Source organism: Cetorhinus maximus, chromosome 5 (assembly GCF_964194155.1).
Source record: "Cetorhinus maximus chromosome 5, sCetMax3.hap1.1, whole genome shotgun sequence".
In the NCBI taxonomy this organism is placed as follows: Eukaryota; Metazoa; Chordata; class Chondrichthyes; order Lamniformes; family Cetorhinidae; genus Cetorhinus; species Cetorhinus maximus.
Window position 1 is genome coordinate 114,731,541 of NC_135883.1, and position 17,443 is coordinate 114,748,983.

The 17,443-nt window shown below is 41.8% G+C and overlaps 1 protein-coding gene across 3 annotated transcripts in view; it reads right to left on the reverse strand.

Moving 5' to 3' along the window:
• The window catches only part of eif2b4 (eukaryotic translation initiation factor 2B, subunit 4 delta), a 62,866-nt gene that overhangs the window by 10,229 nt on the left and 35,194 nt on the right, over nucleotides 1-17,443 (reverse strand). For all 3 annotated transcript variants that reach the window (XM_078542327.1, XM_078542325.1, XM_078542326.1), the window contains 5 exons: nucleotides 12,993-13,069; nucleotides 10,632-10,734; nucleotides 2,878-3,005; nucleotides 2,140-2,314; nucleotides 977-1,157 (listed from right to left, as the gene is read on the reverse strand). In XM_078542327.1, coding sequence (XP_078398453.1) covers nucleotides 977-1,157; nucleotides 2,140-2,314; nucleotides 2,878-3,005; nucleotides 10,632-10,734; nucleotides 12,993-13,069 — 664 coding nt within the window. The remainder of the gene's footprint in view (nucleotides 1-976; nucleotides 1,158-2,139; nucleotides 2,315-2,877; nucleotides 3,006-10,631; nucleotides 10,735-12,992; nucleotides 13,070-17,443) is intronic.

Here is a 17,443-nt window from a genome sequence, read left to right on the forward strand (position 1 = left end):
CAGTACCACTTCCTTGGTGATTGTAATTTTCTTGAGTTCTTCCCTCCCATTTTCTAATATATAGCTATTTCCAGCCGCTTCCAGTGCATTTACAACCTTCCTTAAATAAGGAGACCAATACTGTCCAGAGTACTCCAGATGTGATGTCACCAATGCCCTGTATAACAGAAGCAGGGGTGTTACTTATACCCTCTATAGCGAAGACCAATGCAAAATACCTGTTCAATTCATCTGCAACCTCCTTATTTTCTATGATTAATTCTCCAGATTCACTTTCTATAAGACCAACGCTCACTTTGTTAACTCTTTTCTTTTTTAAATAGCTTTAGAAAGTCTTATTATCTGCCTTTATATTTCTAGCTAGCTTTCTCTCGTACTCTAATTTTTCCCTCCTTTTTAATCTTTTAGCTATTCTTTGCTGTTTTTTATACTCTGTCCAATAACATAACAGACCAAACTATGGGAACAGAGAGTTGTTCAATATTATTGTACTTCAGTATAGGCAGAAGTATTTTGCGGGAAAACCACTCTACTTCATAAATGATGCCTAAATGAGCCACTTTATTTTACCATGCTATGGCTTGCTCCTGATCAGGGTGAAAAAAGAACTTTGAATGTCACTATGGCCAGGTACTAAAACATTTTCATATTCACCTTCAGCCCTCAGCAACCTCCATCACTAACTCCGCTTTCACTGCTAGTACCAGAAGGCTGACATAGAATTTTGCTTTAAGATCACAAATGATGACTCTGGTTAAGTTGGCATTCAATAGTAATAGCTTCCTTTTAAAAAGAAAAATCAGTTATCGTTTTTCAACAGAATGGGCAAGGGTCTATTTTTTGTCCCCACAAACAGTTGTGAATAAGGCCATATCAATGTGCCTTCATTTAACACAAATCCTGTAACTTTATTAATGCCTTTCTCCTTTATTCAAAATTATAATTGTTCAAAAGGGAAAAAAAGCATAAAACCTACCCAGTTCATTCGAAACAAATGAATCTGTCTGAACTCTTTCAGAAAACTTGTGTGTTTCACAGCAGACCAGGACTGGTACATTGTATGCTTTTGCCACAAGTGCTATCTGTGATGTTCCCACACGTGACATTACATAGCCATTAGCCAGAAGGGCGTGGGCTCCCAGGAACACCTTAGAGACCTGTGTAGGAAATAAAATTGAATAGTTTAATGGAAGTCTAGGATTGACTAAATACCACTTCACAAAGTCAAAAATATACGAGCAGCTCAATTAGCCATTTGCAGTACAAGAAAAGCTATAGCAAGAACTTTCTGGGCACTACTCAAACCTTAAGCAAACTTTTTCAGCCACCAAAAATTGTGCATCTAATTTGGATCTTACCATTTCTTCTGTAATTTCAGATGTGTAACATACATCTTGAAGATAGTAGAAAAATGTGTAAGTTGATCCAGCAGTCTCAATGTTGTTGCATTTTAAATTTGCCCTAATTGACCTGTTGCGCCATTATTTAGAAATTAAATTTGAAAAATAAATTCTCTCTTTACTGATTTTCCCACTCTCTAATTCCATAACTCTTTCCCCGACTTCTACGGCATGTCCTGTTTTCCTCTGCCTATGGCTTTCAGCTACATTCTCTCCTGTTATCTATCGATCAACCTTATTTCTGTCTCCCTTATTCTACAAGTCTCTCTGTTCTGCACCACATGTGTTTCTTTCTTACTTTTGCTGTATATATGTAACATATATATTGATGATGAAAGGTCACAACCTAAAACATTAACTCTTTCCCTCTTCACAGATGCTGCCAGGCCTACTGAGTATTTCCAGCATATTTTGTTTTCATGCCAGATTTCCAACATTCACAGTATTTTGCCTTTGCATTTCTATTTATAATTTTTTTTTTCTACACCTCTCCATCTGTATGTTTCAGCTCCAGTGGTCCTTCCAGTTCATACCCAAACAATGTCACATTGCCACTTGAAGAACCAAATTGGATAAAACAAAACAAAGTATTTTTCAATTGCACAGTTCCTTATGATCCTACGTACTGGAGCGTAAAAAATTATTTGATTTTCAAAACAGGCAGGACATCCTAAGCTGAAGAGGTAGTCAACTTTTAAGCGACAGGCAAACAGGTGTTAAAGGGAATTTACAAACATACCTCAGGCAGAATATAGGACACAGCACTAATCAGAACGTAAGTGCAGCGAATCCCACTCCGTACTAGTCTCCGGAGCATCTCTCTTCCTTCCAGTTTGGGCCTGCTGTCCACCACTACAACTCTGAATTTTTTTGCCTTGTGGGCATCACAAAGAATAGAGCTCACTAAAGAAGAGCTGAGAAAGAAAAAAATAAAATGTCTTCAAATAGCGAGTGCAATTTGAAACATCATGCCATGATTTACAATTCAGAGATACTACAGAATATGATGCACGGGAATGATAGGTTGAATAATCTCCTGCACTATATTGTCCTATGGTTCCACCCTGTTATTTTCAAGAAAGTTTAATTAACTTTGCTCAGATCAAGCAATCTTTTTCGATATTTCCAATTTGCAGAGTAAAGTTCCCCTCACGTCATACATTATTTTCCCACCCCAACAATGGCAGCCCATCTCCCAAAAAAATGCTGACCTGTTCCCAAGTAAACAGTAATACTCAGTGACATGGAGGATACACATCTATTTGTGTACTGTACACAAAGTATGCAAATGTCAAAAAAAACACAGGTCTCCAGACTACAATGAACAGAAACTTTTAAAAATTAGGCCAGTTTTTGTATGTAACCACTGTATCTTTTTGGGCAACAATTTCTCTTGTAGCTACTGTGCTATAGTATTAGATAATCACTGAAGAGGGATCAATAATTTAAACAACTCAACAGTTCTAATATATCTTACCATCCATACACCAGAATTACATCACCATCATTAATTTTCTCAGACGCTGATTTCGATATGGCTTTGGCAGCCAGGTGAATCTTCTCATTTACGTATTTATCTATACAATTCAATAGCATTTCCTTCGCCTAGAAGTAATACAACAGGTGACTTTATAAATATTTTGTTTTTTTTGGATATTTAAGATAGAGTAAGAAAGAATAGATCTTGCACGAGGAAAGTAATAGAGACGGCAGCATTAGTTGCTCCTGGTGCAGCCCATCTAGAACTTCCTTCAAAGATATCACAAAGCCAAACAGACTTGAAGATTTTAAGCAACCTATCAACATACATAAAAAAAAGTAGCAAGGCACCAAACCACCTCAGCAGGAAGAGAGGGATCCTGTACTTTCGACATCATGCCACCAGGTAACTCAGAGTGGGCTCAGAAAATGGTGAAAAGCAATGTTCCAAACTTGAGGGCTCTCCTCACTTGAAAAATACTCCAGCTGAAGAATGAATCATTCAGCTTAGGCGAACCAGTTACAGCAGTTGGAATAGTGTTACAGGAAAAGATACTTGTCTTTTGGCAACTTCTCCTGACAAAAATAGAGAATATGTTTACTCTGAAAATATGATCTGCCAACACACGCCCCTTTACAGAGTAGCCTGGTGCCAGCTGGTCAAAGTGCATCTTCTGGGTACATACAGGAAAAGACTAATAAAGTCAGGCCACTGATGAGCTTGATGGGCTAAATGGCCTTTCCACTCATCTGTTCTGATCCCTGGGCCTGTCGATCATCAAAGGGTTTAAATTTTCTTCATGTAAACAAATTAGAAAAACTAAGAAAGCAAACTATTTTTCTCCACTGCATTAAGAGATCACTGCATGGGAACTATTAATTACTCATAAAATGTGCTATCAAGGCCTATTGATGGTTTCAATATTATATCAGAACAGGACCCTAAATATGTTACTACATTGCAGTTAATGTCCACCAAAATACTCTGCCAACTTGAGGTAAAGGAGGTAAAGGCTAGATATCTACTGAAATTACAACTTTGCTGTTAAATTCTTCAAAAGGTAACAGTGCTATTTAAATATGTGTTTTCTGCTCACTGACAAAATGTTTCAAACTCTCATTGAACTTAATAGTTAAATTTCAAAGGCAAGTTATTTTAACAAGCTATATTACTTACAATAATATGTAACTTAAACAAATGCAAGAAGTGAAGGTTCTGGGTTTAGGATCCTGTTCAGTTATGCAAACACCAGACTGCGACCTAAGAAATGTTTCAGATTTCTTCGATACTTTCTTCAAGCATGTATCAATCCCAGGCGGTTTTGAAGGGAATCAGAGTATCAATCAAGAATTAAGTATAAACTATTATTTTTCTGAATTATGTTAGGTTTTGCAGAGTTTAGAAAGGTAGAGTGTAGAACTTCCTTGCTAATGATAGCCAGGCAATTATTTTTTCTTTCCTATTCTTATCAAAGACCCTTTGTTCACAAGGGAGGTTGTGCCAAGTGCGTTATAAAACTCTCAAAAAGAGTGAAAAATTTGAATCAAGTTGTTACAGTGAAGTATCTCAGACAAAGTTTTAAAAGGACATAGCATATTAGCATGATGTTAAGGTGATATTGGAACTCTGCACATACTTGCAGACTAAAAGTTCAGTCAGGGTTACAATTGGACCTACTTTTCACGAGTGAATCAGCATTAAATAAGCACTTAGCATAAAGTCAATTCCTATTGAATTAAGTTTTTCTTTTCCTTCCCCTTCTGAAATTAAACAGTCATTTGTCTGTAAAAAGAGGCATACTGTTAAAGCTTTTCATCTTGCACTCAAGACAGAATCACAAGAATTCGGGGGAGGTGATGGCATAGTGGTATTGTAGCTGTACAAGTAACCCAGATGCCCAGGGTAATGCTCTGGGGACCTGGGTTCGAATCCTGCCACGGCAGATGGTAGAATTTGAGTTCAATAAAAATCTGGAATTAAAACTCCAATGATGACCATGAAACCCATCTGGTTCACCATTTTAAAAAATTTATTCATGGAATGTGGGCTTTGCTGGCTGGGCCAGCATTTATTGCCCATCCTTAGTTGCCCTTGACAAGGTGGTGGTGAGCTTCCTTCTTGAACCGCTGCAGTCCATGTGGTGTAGGTACATCCACAGTGCTGTTAGGAAGGGAGTTCCAGGATTTTGACCCAGCAAGAGTGAAGAAATGGCAATATATTCCTAAGTCAGGTTGAGTGAATTGGAGGGAAACTTCCAGGTGTGGTGTTCCCATCTGTCTGCTGCCCTTGTCCTTCTAGATGGTAGTGATCGTGGATTTGGAAGGTGCTGTCTAAGGAGCCTTGGTGAGTTCCTCCAGTGCACCTTGTAGATGGTACACACTGCTGCTATTGTGCATCGGTGTTGGAGGGAGTGAATGTTTGTGGATATGGTGCCAATCAAGCGGATTGTATTGTCCTGGACGGTGTCCAGCTTCTTCAGTGTTGTAGGAGTTGTACTCATTCAGCAAAGTGGGGAGTATTCCATCACACTCCTGCCTTGTGCCTTGTAGATGGTGGATAGGCTTTAGGGAGTCAAGAGGTGAGTTACTTGTTGCAGGATTCCTAGCCTCTGACCTGCTCTTGTAGGCACAGTATTAAATGGCTAGTCCAGTTTAGTTTCTGGTCAATGGTAACCCCCAGGATGTTGATAGTGGGAGATTCAGTGATGGTGATGCCATTGAACATCAAGGAGCGATAGTTGGATTCTCTCTTGTTAGAGATGGTCAATGCCTGACACTTGTGTGGCGTGAATGTTACTTGTCACTTGTCAGCCCAAGCCTGGATCTTGTGCAGGTCTTGATGTATTTGGACATGGACTGTTTCAGTATCTGAGGAGTCGCGAATGGTGCTGAACATTGTGCAATCATCAGCGAACATCCCCACTTCTGACCTTATGATGGAAGGAAGGTCATTGATGAAGCAGCTGAAGTTGTTTGGGCCTAGGACACTACCCTGAGGAATGTGCTTTAGGGAAGGAAATCTGCCATCCTCACTTGGTCTGGTCTATATCTGACTCCAAACACACAGCAAATGTGGTTGAGTCTTAAATGCCCTCTGAAATGGCCTAGCAAGCCATGAAGTCGTATCAAACCATGACAAAGTCTCAAAAAAGGAATGAAATTGGACAGACCACCTGGCTTCCGCTTAGGCATCGGAAATGACAATGGCAAACTCAGCATTGTTAACCTTGAAAAATCCTCCTCACTAACATTTGGGACCTAATACCAAAATTGGGAGAGCTGTCTCACAGACTCGTCAAACAACAGCCTGACATAGTCATCCTCACAGAATCATATCTTACAGATAATGTCCCAGACACCACTATCACCATTACCATCCCTGTCCCACCAGCAGGACAGACCCAGCAGAGGTGACGGCACAGCGGTTTACAGTTGGGCCTGGGAGTCTTCAACATCGACTCTGGATCCCATGATGTCTCATGGCATTAGGTCAAACATGGCAAGGAAATCTCCTGCTGATTACCACGTACCGCCCTCCCTCAGCTGATGAATCAGTGCTCCTCCATGTTAAACACCACTTGGAGGAAGCACTCAGGGCGGTAAGGGTGCAGAATGTAATCTCGGTGGGGGAATTCAATGTCCATCACCAAGAGTGGCTCGGTAGTACCACTGCTGACCGAGCAGTCCAAGTCCTAAAGGACATAGCTGCTAGTCTGGGTCTGTGGCTGGTGATGAGGGAACCAACAAGAGGGAAAAACATGCTTGACCTCATCCTCACCAACCTGCCAGCTGCAGATGCATCTGTCCATGACAGTTTTGGTAGGAGTGACCACTGCAAAGTCGTTGTGGAGACAAAGTCCTGTCTTCACATTAAAGATACCCTCCATCGTGTTGTGTGGCACTACCACCATGCTAATGGAGAGATTTTGAACATATCTAGCAACTTAAGCCTCATCCATGAGGCGCTGTGAGCCATCAGCAGCAGCAGAATTGTACTTGAACATGATCTGTAACCTCATGGCCCGGCATATCCCCCACTCTACCATTACCGTCAAGTCAGGGGATCAACCCTGGTTCAATGAAGAGTGCAGGAGGGCATGCCAGGAGCAGCACCAGGCATATCTAAAAATGAGGCATAAACCTGGTGAAGCTATAACACAGGACTAAGCGAATCACAACCCACAACCAATGGATCAGGTCTAAGCTCTGCAGTCTTGCCACATCCAGTCATGAATGGTGGTGGACAATTAAACAACTCATTGGAGGAGGAGGCTCCACAAATATCCCCATCCTCAATGATGGGGGAGCCCAGCACATCAGTGCAAAAGATAAGGCTGAAGCATTTGCTACAATATTCAGTCAGAAGTACCGAGTGGATGATCTAGCTTGGTCTCCTCTGTGTCAGGCAATGACCATCTCTAACAAGAAAGAATCTAACCATCGCCCCTTGACGTTAATGGCATCACCATCACTGAATCCCCCACTATCAGCATCCTGGGGGTTACCATTGATCAGAAACTGAACTGGGCTAGCCATTTAATACTGTGCCTACAAGAGCAGGTCAGAGGCTAGGAATCCTGCGGCGAGTAACTCACTTCCTGACTCCCCAAAGCCTGTTCACCATCTGCAAGGCACAAGTCAGGAATACCCTCAACCTGCCTGGATGAGTGCAGCTCCCAAAGCACTCAAGAAGCTGGACACCGTCCAGGACAAAGCAGTCGGCTTGATTCGCACCACATCCACAAACATTCACTCCCTCCACCACTGACGCACAGTAGCAGCAGTGTGTACCATGTACAAGATGCACTGCAGGAATTCACCAAGGCTCCTTAGACAGCACCTTCCAAACCCACAGTCACTACCATCTAGAAGGGCAAGGGCAGCAGATAGATGGAAACACCACCACCTGGAAGTTCCTCTCCAAGTCACTCACCATCCTGACTTGGAAATATATCGCCGTTCCTTCACTGTCTCTGGGTCAAAATTCTTGAACTCCCTTCCTAACAGCACTATGGGTGTACCTACACCACATGGGCTGCAGCGGTTCAAGAAGGGAGCTCACCACCACCTTCCCAAGAGCAACTAGGGATGGGCAATAAATGCTGACCCAGCCAGCAAAGCCCACATCCCCTGAATGAAAAATGAAGTACCAAATTTCAAAGGGAACCACAATTTAAACTGTATGAGCAAGGGGTGCTAATTGGTTAGCAAGTGAACTCTGATTAGTGGAGGTGTCGCAAACATTTTTGTCAGTTTCCACAAGAAAGGGATGGCCACTAACCCACCCCTTGCATATTTCCTACACATAGACGATACGTTTGCTATATTTGAATCTGCAGTTACATGTAAGAATTTCATTAAAGAACTTAATGGGCTCCATCCCATGCTCCAATTCACCTTTGAAATGGAGCAGTCTAATGGGCTCCATTTCCTCGGACTCCACTAATGGGTTCTCTACTACCATCTATCGCAAGCCTACCTTCACCGGCCAATAAACATGTTGTGACTCCTACATCTCTACATGCTATAAGATTGGCCTTAATGACTATCTTGTAAATAGAGCCAGATCCATTTGTTCACCATGCAAGCTTGATGCCACAACAGGGCGCATCAAAGCTATCCTGTGGGATAATAGCTACCCCAAACAGATCATTGCTCACTGTAAATAATGTAAACAGATGCATAAGGCTGCCACTTTCGGTCCAGAAAAGTGCCAAGTCTACTTCAGATTACCCTGGAAGGATAAGGTGTCTCAAAAATTTGAGCAACAGTTGAAACTGGCCATTTCATGCTGCTACAATGCAGTAGCAACATGATCGTGTTCTCCACTAACAGGATGCCTCTAATGTCAAGTCAAAAAGATGTTCCGCCTCCCACACAAATGGGTAATATGGTGTACGCATTTCAGTGCCGGTGTAATGCCAGGTATGTGTCAGTGTCCTCGGAACAACCATCTTCAGCTGCTTCATCAACAGCCTTCCTTCCATCATGAGGTCAGAAGTGGGGATGTTCGCTGATGATTGCACAATGTTCAGCACCATTCATGACTCCTCAGATACTGAAGCAATCCATGTTCAAATGCGGCAAGATCTGGACAATGCCCAGGCTTGGGCTGACAAGTGACAAGTAACATTTGTGCCACACAAGTGCCAGGCAATGAGCATCTCCAACAAGAGAGAATCTAACCATTGCCCCATGATGTTCAATGGCATTACCATCACTGAGTCCCACACTAACATCATCTTGGGAGTTACCGTCGACCAGAAACTGAACTGGATTAGCCATATGAATACTGTGCCTACAAGAACAGGTCAGACGCTTGGAATCCTGAAGCAAGTAACTCACCTCCTGACTCCCTAAATCCTGTCCTTCACCTATAAGGCAGAAGTCAGGAGTGTGATGGAATATCCTCCACTTGCCTGAATGAGTGCTACAACAACACTCAAGAGGCTTGACACCATCCGGGACAAAGCAGCCCGCTTGATTGGCACCCCATCCACAAACATTCACTCCCTCTACCATTGACGCACAGTGGCAGTAGCGTGTACCATCTACAAAATGCACTGCAGCAATACACCACCACCTGGAAGTTCCTCACCAAGCCACTCACCATCCTGACTTAGAAATATATCGCAGTTCCTTCACTGTCTCTGGGTCAAAATCCTGGAACATCCTCCCTAAAAGCACTCTGGAAGTACCTACATCACATGGACTGCAGCGGTTCAAGGCAGCTCACCACTACCTTCTCAATGGCGATTTGGGATGGGCAATAAATGCTAGCCTCACCAGCGATGCTCACATCCCATGAATGACTTAAAAAAATGTAAGCCTTACATCCTAATGACTGGTGGACTATATCAAACAGCACATCCATTCGGCTGTTCACAATAGGTAGAGTACTGGCAGTATTCAACCAGCCCGTGCTTGTAAAATTCAGAATACTGGATTGAACTTTAGCTTTGACTCCCTGATTGGGCAGCAATTATTTGACAATCCCAAGTGTGCTAAGAATTAGATGAACAACCAATTCAAGGTTATCAGTTGGGCTCGCAATGGGGCTCACTTATGCATGCTCTAAGTTACATATATTCACACGCTTTGCCCTATCCTCTGTAAACAAAAGGAACATGTCCAGGCATTGTACCTTTTTCAACTAAGCAAAAGCTTGGGGTACGTTTCCATGGGGCAATCCTCATGGCAACACCTTGACCAATCAGAATTGACTTGCCTGGGTTGAAAAGCTAGGGAATAACTAAAATAAAAGCTAAATACTACAGATGCAAGAAAGCTGAAATAAAAACAGAAAATGCTGGAAAATCTCACTCATTCAGAGCTGAAGAAGAGTCATACTGACTCCAAACATTAACTCTGTTTCTCTCTCCACAGATTCTGCCAGACCTGCTGAGTTTTTCCAGCATTTTCTGTTTTTACTTGGGAATAACTGTTGCCTGTTGCATTTTCCCTGGCAACACCTCCATCAGTAAAAGCCCATGTGTCAACCAATTAGCACCCTTTTCTCTTGCGGAATAAACTGTTGTTCCCCTTGAAATTTGGTATTCTTATGATTCTCTCCTGATGAGTGCAAGATGAAAAGCTATGACAGCATGTCTCTTTACAGCAATAAAGAAAAAAGCAAAGCCTTTTCTGTCTTCGATACAAAACAACTCTTGTGGTTATTTCTGGGATTCTTGTCAAGTACCTAAATTCCTTGGAAGAAAAGTATCACATTCAAGTGTAAAACTGTGCTCTTACCTCATCCTCCCTCATGCTTCTAGAAATATTTGAGATTTCCTTCTTTATGAACTTTATGGCATTCCCCATACTTGCTGAGAGCAAACGGCACTGATTCAGAAAACTAGAAGACAGAAACAATACATCAACAAAAATAAATCCTTAAAGAATAGAACACACAAAACCCTCTTTATTAACTTGTGTGTTATTTTCAACCAAGATTATTTTGAAAGATTAATGTGATGGCACAGCCACGGGGCAGGCACACATTATTATCCAATGGTTTGTCCGGATAGGCGTGGAAAGACATTGAATGCGCATTACTATAAAGAACTATTAGGGGTATAGACAGAGTAAATGCAAGTAGGCTCTTTCCACTTAGATTAGGAGAAATAAACACGAGAGGACATGGCTTTAGGGTGAAAGGGAAAAGGTTTAGGGGGAACATCAGGGGGAACTTCTTCACTCAGAGAGTGGTGAGAGTGTGGAACGAGCTACCATCTGATGTGGTAAATACGGGCTCACTCTTAAGTTTTAAGAATAAATTAGATAGATACATGGATGGGAGAGGTCTGGAGGGTTATGGACTAGGTGCAGGTCAATGGGACTAGCGGAATAATATTTCGGCACAGACTAGAAGGGCCGAATGGCCTGTTTTCTGTGCTGTAGTGTTCTATGGTTCTATTACCAGAAGGGTCTGTGGGCAAAGGCATACTTTCCTTGATTCATTGAAGGAACTTGTGTAAGCAGGCTTCAACTCACCAGAGAAGCAGTGTGATTTGTGTCACTTGCTGTAATTTGCAGTCTACTCCACCATAGACATGCTCCAGTCATTTCAGCGCCCTTTCATCATTTATCTTCCGAGCTACTGCTTATATGCTGCACTATGGGGAGAGATCCTAAGAAGTGATTTTAAAAAAATTATCTATGGGACATGGGCCAATTACACATTCTTAACTGCCATTCAGAAGGTGGTGCCGAGCTGCCATCTTGAATCGCTCCAGTGTGTGTGGTAAAGGTACTCTCCCAAAGCTTTTAGGTAGGGAGTCCCAGGATAACCCTTGTAACACCTTCAGCAACAGAAAATCTACTCTGCCAGAAGAAGCCAGGCACTGAGCCACTCCCATCATTTGCCTCCAAACTCTACACTGAGTCACCACATTGGGTTTCCTTTACCACTTCATCTCTGCTGGGCACCTTTTGGCAAAAAATTTTTCCAGCCCATTGGAGGTAGCTTTGGAGGCAGGAAAACATAGAAATTTGGAATACAGCGTGTCAGGCCAGCTCTCTAGCATGTTCCCACCTTTGTGTGCTCTTCCCAAAGGCTGGCTCCCAGCAGCAGTGGCAGGTAACCCTTAAGGTACTTAAAAGGCAATGATCCAATATGCTGGCAATACATTGAAATTTTACTGACAGCACACAGCACAGCCCCCAACCAATCCTTTGTTGTGTCGGGAGATTGGCAACACATCAGAGACGGCCTCACGATGGGAGGTCAGAGTGCCAGCTTATGATATCTTACAGATTCAAGTGAAAAATAAAGGCTGTAAGCAGCAATTTGCAGGCATACCCCTGAAAACTGATCCGTGAAATGGTTCTGGCCACTATTCAAAGAACTCCATTTTCACCTTTAGATGAGTGCCTCCATCTTGTGGTGCTCTTTTCCTCTCCATCTGCCTCAGCAGCACTCACCTTCTTTAGAGGTGCTCACGCCTGTCCTTCCCGGGGCCCCTTCAACTGCCCTCCCATGACTGTCTACCACCTGCCACCCCTATTGGACAGTGATAATGGAGGCAGCCTGGTAAATGACCACTTCCCATAAGATTACAATGCGGGGTGTGCCTCTGACACAAGTGGGTGGGACCTATAAAAGATTCCACCTCCTAAAAGCTTTTTTTTAAAAAGCGGAGAAAATTTTGGCCTTTGTCCTCTCCCCTCCTTTGGTATAGGCATCCAATGGATCAAAATGCCTTTGAACCGTTTTAAGAGCTGTTGGAACTTTAGCACATATAGCTACTTACCTTTAAGTGGCTGCATCCTTTTAAATTTTACCTACATCACAATCTAACAGTGCTCCCTATTTAGCAGGCTCCTGAATAAATTCAAAATGGCACTTGTAGCTGTGTATAATTATGGGAATAAACAACACCGTGAAATATAGAAACATATATTTGTTATACGCACATGATAGTATACACTGGCACATATATATGTGTATCAGACCTGTTAATTTTTAATACTGGGTCATGACCAAACAACTGTTAACTGAAACTGAAACATTTGGCACCAGAAACTATTTCATGTTATATAGAAAACATTTGTTCTTGGTATACTTAGCAGGCGCTGGTTAAATAGTGCTCGATGAATAAAATAGAGAAATACCTGATGTCTGGTTTCAATTTATTGACCAAGTCCCTTGACAACTCTTCATGAGGAGGAGTTGAGTAATCACGGATGACCTGAAGCAGGGCAGGAAATACCAGTTACAACTTTTGTTTGAAGAGGTTGATGGCATCACACATTTTAAGATCTATAATGTGCCAAAACTCTCTCAAGGCATATCTACTTATGTGGTGGAACAAATATAAATATGCAAAATCAACAGGGTATTTTTCCAGGATTGATATATTGTTGTCCCTAAATACACCCAGTGATATAGAATGATGCTATGCACTTTGTTTTACATTAGTCTACACTCCTGATTATGTTCTCACTGTAAAGGTCTGATAGCAGTTAATCATTGCTGTGCTTTTCTTTCTCAGCTCAGAAGAGCTGCATATTTTCCAATGATACACATTTATAGGTTTTTCAGTGCTGTGTCTAATTTCAAGAGCAAGTGATTGGCCAGTGCAGCTTCAAATCAATATTAGAACCATTGAAAAGTTACAGCACAGAAAGGGGCCAGTCAGCCCATTATATCTGTGCCAGCCAGAAAAAGATGAAAAAGGAACTAGCTGCTCATTTTAATCGCACTTTCCAGTACCTGATCCGTAGCCTTGCAGGTTACAGCACTTCAGATGCAGATTCAAGTACCTTTTAAATGAGTTGAGCGTTTCAGCCTCAACCATTGATTTAGGCAGTGAATTCCAGACACCTACCACCCTCTACGTGAAAAATGTTTTTCCTCATGTCCCCGCTAATCCTTCTACCAATCACCTTAAATCTATGCCCCCTGGTAATTAACCCCTCAGCTTGGGAAAACAAGTCTTTCCTGTCTACCCTATCTAGGCCCCTCATAATTTTGTACACCTCAATTAGGTCATCCCTCAGCCTCTTCTGTTCTAAGGAAAGCAACCCTAGCCTGTCTAATCTTTCCTCATAGCTGCAATTTTCAAGCCCTGGCAGCATTCTCATAAATCTCCTCTGTACTCCCTGCAGAGATATTAGGTCCTTCCTGCAGTGTGGTGACCAGAACTCTGCACAAAATTCCAGCTGTGGCCTAACCAGCATTTTGTACAGTTCCATCATTACATCCCTCCTTTTGTATTCAACGCCTCATCCAGTAAAGGAAAGCATTCCATATGCTTTCTTTACTTCCTTGTCCACTGGTCCTGCCACCTTCAGGGGCCTGTGGGCATGCACTCCAAGGTCTCGCAATTCCTCAACCTCTCTCAATATCCTCCCGTTTATTGAGTATTCCCTTGCTTTACTTGTCCTCCCCAACGGCATTACCTCACACTTTTCTGGATTGAATTCCATTTGCTACTTTTCTGTGCACTCAACCAAACCATTGATATCATTCTGGAGACAACAGCTATCCTCTTCACTATCAACTACACAGCCAATTTTTGTGTCATCTGCAAATTTCCCAATCATACTTACCACATTTATGTCCAAATCATGAATACATACAACAAACATCAAGGGCCCCAACACTGAGCCCTGTGGAACACCACTGGAAACCTTTCTCCATTCGCAAAAACATCCATCAACCATTACCCTTTGTTTCCTGTCACTAAGCCAATTTTGGATCCAATTTGCCACCTTCCCCTGTAGCCGATGGGATCTCACTTTTTTGACCAGTCTGCCATGTGGGACCTTGTCAAATGCCTTACTAAAATCCATGTAGACAACATCCACTGCACTACCGTCATCAATCCTCCTTGATACTTCCTCAAAAAATTCTATTAAGTTAGTAAGTCACGATCTTCCCACAAAACCATGCTGACCGTCCCTGAAACCATTTCAATTAATATACTGTTAGGGCAGGACCAATGCTTTTACTAAGATAAACGCAAAATACTGGACTCGAAGAGTTAACTCTGTTTCTCACTAAACCGAAGCTGTCAGACCTGCTGAGTTTTTCCAGCATTTTCTGTTTTTATTTCAATGCTTTTACTAGTTGTACCCCAAATAAATGTTAGTGTAATCCAAAAACATTTCATCTTCATGATTTTTATTTACACTGTGTCTTGTCCTTCAGCCTTTGATCAAAGTCCAAATCAGGCAAGTGGGATTAAAGTCTCCTGAATAACCCAGTGGACAAAGAGATTGTTGTGTGTAGCAATGAGCAATATCAATAAGGTCTTAAGTTGAAATCCTGGACTGTGTTGAATTAGCTAAACCAGCCCAACGGTTGGAATGCTACCGCAACTAAACCAGGAAAGAGAAAATTAAGTCAAAATAAGCCAAATTCTTGACTGTTACCAGTTGACTCCTGATTGAAGTGCAAATGGATGGCTATCTGCAAAAAAGAATGATCAATTTCAATTCTAATGGCCTGCATGACCAAACAGTCTGTGACACACACATTTGCTCATAACTCCCTGTTAGTTATATGTTCTGTTTCTTGAATGTCTTAAATCTTCAGTCCAGCGCTTAATGTTTTTTTGACATTAATTTCCCCTCTCCCCTTTACAATTGTATGAATATGGTCATCTGATTCTTAAAAATAAAAACCAAAATTGCTGGAAAAACGCAGCAGGTCTAACAGCAACTTTGGAGAGAAAGACAGACTTAACATTTCAGAGCTCTGAAGAAGAGCCATACAGACTCGAAATGTTAACTCTGTCTTTCTCTCCACAGATGCTGTTAGACCTGCTGAGCTTTTCCAGCATTTTCTGTTTTCGTTTCAGATTTCCAGCATCCCCACAGTATTTTGCTTTTAATTCTTAAAAATGTTCTGTTTCTCTGACTCTCTCCCCTATTCACCTTTATTGAAGCATCTTTCCTTGTTTTTGATTTAAAATTTTTTTTTTTTCATGGGAACTGAGCGTCACAGGCTAGGCCAGCATTTGTTGCCAATCCCTAACTGCCCTTGAACTAAGTGGCTTGTTTGGCCATTTCAGAGGGCAATTAAGACTAAACGACCATTATCGTGGATCTAAAGTCACATGTTGGCCAGAGCAGGTAAGGATGGCAGATTTCCTCCCCTGAAAGACATTAATGAACCAATTGGGTTTTTAATGTCAATCGATTATAGTTTCATGGTCGCCTTTAATGAGCTTTCAACTTCAGATTTTTATTAATTGAATTTAAATTCCACCAGCTGCATGGTGGTATTTGAATCCATACCCACAGGGCACTAGCCTGGGCCTCTGGATTACTAATCTAGTGACATTATCACTATGCCACCATCTGCTCCCTATATTCAGGTATTTAGTTAGACCCGCTTTTGCACCCATTTCTCTTTCATCGAGACACAGGAGGAGATCAAAATAGAACAGAAAGTATAGAGGATGAAAGGACTTAAAACTGGATAAGCCAACTGGTTCAAATCAAGTGCATCCTAGATTGCTGAGGAAAAGGGTAGGAATTGAAGTGGTGTTCACCACAATTTTCCAATCCTCCTTAGATACAGGAGTGGCTCCAGAGAACCTAACAATTGCAAATGTTACAGCCTTGTTCAAATAGGAGAGGGATAAACCAGTCAATTTAGCCTAGGTGGTGGGAAAGTTTGTGCAAACAATAATCCGGGAGAAAATTAACATCCACTTGGACAAGTATAGACTAAAAATGGAGAGCAAGCATGGATTTGTTTGACCAACTTAATTGAGGTTTTTAATGAGGTAACAGGGAGGGTGGATGAGAGCAGTGCAGTTGATGCTGATATCGACTTTCAAAAGGCATTTGATAAAGTATTACATTTTGGCTTGATACAAATTTGGTTCAAGGATGGAAATGTTGTGGTGAATGGCAGTTTTTGAGGCTGGAGCAGGTGTGTACAGCAGCGTTCTCCAGGGGCAAGTTCTCGAGGGACATGAATTACTGGGACTTGGGCGTACAGGGCAATTCAAAAACTTAGAGATTATACGAAATTTGGAAGTGCAGTAAACAGTGAGGGAGATAGTAACAGACTTCAAGGCAGCAGACAGGCTGGAGAAATGGGCAGATACGTGGCACATGAAATTCAATGCAGTAAAGTGTGAGGTGACAGATTGTGGTAGGAAGAATGGAAAGAGACAATATAAGCTAAACAGTACAATTTTAAAGGGGGTACAAAAACAGAGACATGAAGGTGTTTATGCACAAGTCTTTGAAGATGGCAGGACAGGTTAACAAAGCGGGTTAATAATGTATATGGGATCCTGGGCTTTATAAATAGATGAAAATTGTACAAAAGGAAGTTATGCCAAATGAATATAAAACACTAGTTTGGTCCAAGTTGGAGTATTGTGTTCAATTCTGGGAACCATGCTTTAGGAAGGATATCAAAGCCTTAGAGAGGACGTAAAGGCTTTGGAAAGGGTACAGAAAAGTTTTACTAGAATGGTTACAGGGATAAGGGATTAGAGTTGCAGAATTGTAGGCTGAAGAAGCTGACGTTATTCTCCATAGAATAGAGAAGGTGAAGAGGACATCTGGTAGAGGTGTTTAAATTTATGGGGTTTTGA